General features: G+C 42.4%; 1 protein-coding gene across 1 annotated transcript; it reads right to left on the reverse strand.

Moving 5' to 3' along the window:
- Positions 1–2177: 2177 nt before the first annotated feature.
- On the reverse strand, positions 2178–3894 carry LOC116179572 (putative inorganic phosphate cotransporter). The gene is made up of 7 exons (XM_031499370.1): positions 3791–3894; positions 3608–3747; positions 3254–3563; positions 2988–3205; positions 2792–2941; positions 2611–2743; positions 2178–2566 (listed from the first exon to the last, which is right to left on the reverse strand). The coding sequence occupies exons 1-7, from the start codon at positions 3813–3815 to the stop codon at positions 2178–2180; spliced, it is 1365 nt and encodes a 454-aa protein (XP_031355230.1). The 5' UTR covers positions 3816–3894.
- Positions 3895–4640: the final 746 nt, after the last annotated feature.

Below are 4640 nucleotides of genomic sequence, written 5' to 3' on the forward strand. Positions count from 1 at the left end.
CTGGCGCTCGATAAGCTCAGGTTCATGAAAAGTAAGTGCAGTACAGCTGAATCACATCCGGTCGCTGATAAGGAAGGTGTAGGGGGGATTAGTTGATTGTAAGACAGAGAAAACTAATTAGTTGGATTTGAGTCGTCTAAGAGAGCCCATTGCAGGCAGCAAATATTAATTACGAGTAGGTATACCATACGGCAAGTAAGCTCAAGTACTAAGAGAGAAGTTCATTTTGGGCCGTCAGAGAGCTCAAATTAGAGGGAAGCCATTTTTTAAGCTCGCAGGATGGTGACAACGAAAATAATACGGTGGAGACTCCATTAGGTTCCAAGAAAATAAAGCATTTGGAACCCGTAACCATTTCTATTCAAAGGAGAACTTTTGGTTTTCCAGGAGGCGCTATAACAAAAGGTGAAATACGAAATAAATTCGTTGGATACTATATTTAAAGGTTAGTCGATTGGTCATTTGCATTGCGCAACTTAGAGCAATATTTGTTTCCATTCCACGAATCTTAAGTAACTGGCGATCTAGTTTGCCAAGGTTAAACTGCTCGAGGGGTAGATTTAGACGCCGTATAAATAAGGTAAAATGTAAATTTTTGTATTTGACTGCGTTCTTCTAAACATTCTAAAGGTTAAGTCGTTTTTTTAAACAGATCATTTTGAATTTTCAGTGTGGAACCAAGTAAGTCCATTTTACTAAGGAGATTGTATCAAGGTATTTTAGTAAACTTGAGCTAGCCGTCGATACATTTTGGGCAAAAATCTAGCATTATCGCAAACATTCAAAATTTAATAAAACGATCAGGGATTTCCCAACCCTGTTATAAATAGGAACAGGCCAGGAACAGGAACGGGAACCGGAGTTTTCAAATTGTTTTTGACTTGGAAGGCAAACACAGTATCGGGCATGTCTTGATCTTCGCGATTCGTGAGTTCTTTAGCTCGACAATCTTCGACAACTACACAAGAAAAAGAAAAAGTTTCATTTTATAGGGAAGAATGCTAGGGACTATAAATACTTCCCTCCTAAATATTACCTAAAAAATTCACTCCCGAAAAATGTACCCCTAAAGGCTTGTCGCCAGAATTATTCGGCCCTCATAAAAAACAGAGACACCAATTTTTCTCAGCAGGAATATTTTCTTTCCCACGGAAAACTTACATCCACTAAAACTTGACTCCTAGGGAAAAATTACTCTTTCTGTAACAGGTCATGACTCAAGACTGAATATTAATGCGGATGAAATAGAAAAAAAACCTAGTACGGCGAATGAATTGGAAGAAGTGACGAGAGTGCTGTGTGGTAAAAGGATCAGAAAAGAGATTAAGGGAAGGGTGTTTAAATCTGTTGTGCAGCCAGCCATGATTTATGGCAGTGATACTGGTCGATAAAAAAAGTCTACGAAGAGAGATTGTGGGTGGGCAAGCTGGACGAGGGGAAAAACTAGGAGAGATGGACTTAACTCTCAAGGAAGATTCAAGAGCAAAGACGCAATGGGGAAGTTGGAATGACTGTGTCTTGGAAAACTTAAGAAAGAAGGGGTTGAATGTGTGATACAGGAGTGAGTGCAGAAGAAGAAGAATTAGGATAATTTGAAGAAACAAGAAAATTGGGAGGATGCCCAAATTTCGAAGATCACAACAATCTAAAGGTTGAAAGGAACCCTGTGGAGGAATCCGAGGGCCAACAGGAATTGAAGAAACAAAAAAAATGATCTAATTGCTAAAAATTAAAGAAAATGGCGGATATGAGGTTGAAGTATGGAGGAAAACCGATTAAATGGAGGATTTGGAATAAGCCGACCACGATAGTTAGTATGTCGTAAGCCGACCAAAGTGAAGTTTGATGAATCGGAAAATTTCGAACCTTCTTTATCCCATAAGCCACAATGTCAACTTGTAACCCTTAGACAGTTTTTTTGAAGGCGAATTAGGGCCGATATTCCATGTTTCAATTAAAGATGTGAATACATTTGCTTTAATAAGAATTAGGTCATAAATGTCTAAGGAAATCTTAGTTAAAATATCAATATAGGCACTCATTTTGGACTGATCCACATGTTTGGGCCTATATCCCAACGTGCCTTATACCCACCACTGAGTTAAATTAATCGCCTGGGTCTAACTGAACTTACGTGTTCAAGGCGATAATAAATAAATTATATAGCTAGCACACAGTCACTTGGGTAATTTTTTCTCTTCTTCATTCCAGGGTTGAATTTCACCAGAGGCGAAGATGAGGTAGAAGGTGTTTCCAATAATGTAAGCGGCCGACGACGTATAGAAGACCGTCGCCCACTGTTTGACGTCGCTTTGGTCCGTTACCAGGAATTGAACCAACAGGGGTCCGATGATCGCGGAGATATTTCCTAGGCCCGTCGTGAGTCCCATTAGCGTGCCCGCGTGGTTAGGCGCTATATCGATGTGGTTGACGTTGTATCCGCTCAGAAATGCTGCCGAGATTCCAACGGCGAGAAACAGAATGAAGAGGGTTATTGTGGCATTTCCTAGGCTGAAGGTGCTCATCAGTGCCAGAATTAGAAGGCAAGCGCCAGGTACGTACATCCCTAGGAATGGAATTTAAGTTTCCCCTTCCACTTTTTATATTTACCAAAGCTATTGACGAGTTTTCTCGTGGCGCCGGTTGACAGTATACGACGCGTGATTATAAAATCCGACCCAATTCCGAATACGAAGCTCAGCAGCCAGAAGATTAGGTATGGGGCCGCAGACAGAAGGCCGTTCTGTAAGTGTTGCCGTGTGAATGTGGGGGTGACGAACCTGTGTCTTACCTCAGCTATATCGTAATCCATGACATGAGCAAGATAAGTAGGTATGTTTGTTAGTAACGTGGCGAAACCCCAGACTTGACCCCAAGTGCTCACGAGGATAGCCCATACTGGCAATGACACCACGATCGACCTCCACGGAGTTGCCATTTGCTACAAGGAAAGTTGAAATGATTAAAGAAAACACCCACACACTTACAACACACTGAGAAGTGCCAATTGATTGTTCAATGTATTTTAACTCCACAGGATCGATACCCTTGTGATCCGCCGGGCAATTTTTCCCCAAGGTCACCCACGCAACCGTCCACACGAAAGCAACCAGTCCATGGGCATAGAAACTGGATGGCCACCCCATCCACGTACTGGACAACCACCCAGTAACCGGCATTGAGATTACCATTCCCAACGGCCCTCCTGCAAAGGCAAAGTTAGTAGTCCACGCGGTAAACTCCTGAGAAATACCAGCGTAAACAAAAGTGCTCAACCGAGACTTTTCCGAAGTAGGCGCCCATTTGGATAACATCGCATGACAGCACGGTACAGCGATCCCATCCGCGAAACCTTGCACCACCCGGCACAGCATCACGGCCCAGGAACCGAACTGCGCCAACGTAGGTATCAGGCACGTAAACACCACGCAAACCGCCGACGCCCCCGTGATCAGCCACTTAGGCCCGTATCTCTGCCCCAGTTGACCGGCGATCACTTGGGGAACAACGTAACCCCAATAGTATGCGGACAACATCACGCTCTTATCCGTCCATGTGTACGTCTGAAAAACCCCCATCACGGATACCGCGTTACGTGGATACCTACCGGAATTTCGGTGTTCTCGGTGATATTCAAGGTCGTCATCGCGACTATCGCCACCGAAAGGTGCACCCGAATTGCAAACACCCTGGCGAGCAGCACGAACAAAAGGAGAACCTGGGTGTGCCTCGCTCCGTACCAAGACACTAAAAAGTATACGTCAGACAATTAACCACAGCAGTCACTCACCTAAATTCATTTTCTTCCATAACATATTGAGAGCTACTTGTTGCAAATGAAGCTGAGTTTAAAATGCGTGCAAGTTGTTCAGAATATAATAGTATCTCTAATCAACTTGTTGAGATATGGATCGAGTAGAATATTTGCAATAAAGCAGGTTAAGTACGACCTACTGACATGGTTCCGTTTATAAATTGGCAACTACTGGAGGGAGATTTGCATGCTTGACTGGCATGTCTTTTCAAAATCTCTTGAATGCCCTTTCTGCTATCGTTCTCGGTCACTTTCTGACGGTGTCTTGTTTTCAGATTTCAGATTTGCTTTTTAGAACGGCGAAAAATTTAGGTCATTGGACTGTAAAATTCAGGCTCACGGCTCTTTCTCCAAATTTGAACAGCATTGGAGTATGTTAGCGGCTTTTCTCTAAAAATTGAGGTAACTTTCAAAAATACAGAGCTGCGTATCAAACCTCTACAATTTTGTATTTCTGCTTCAAAGGGATGCAATTCACTAATTTTTTGGTTAGGGATTAAATCATCTTCGCATCGACAGTGAACTGCAAATTCTGAGAACTCCAAGTTCGAATTTTATTGGAACTTAGAGCTTATTCCTCAAAACCAAATTCAAAATTTTAATGTAGGCCTTTATTTGGGTGTATAATTGAGTACGGTTTCTAACGGGTGGCCGCTTTGCAGTTTTAAGAATTATTTTTTGTGATCACGATTTCATATAGGCACATTTTCGCATATACCGCTCCATAGTAAACTTGAACGAAAGTATGTCTGGAGATAAGAGCGACAACTACATGCATTTTGAATAAAGCGCAGGCTGTGAGTAGTAGTGGGTAGTCTTTAATTCG

The sequence above is a fragment of the Photinus pyralis genome, unplaced genomic scaffold (genome assembly GCF_008802855.1).
Source record: "Photinus pyralis isolate 1611_PpyrPB1 unplaced genomic scaffold, Ppyr1.3 Ppyr1.4_LG8, whole genome shotgun sequence".
In the NCBI taxonomy this organism is placed as follows: domain Eukaryota; kingdom Metazoa; phylum Arthropoda; class Insecta; order Coleoptera; family Lampyridae; genus Photinus; species Photinus pyralis.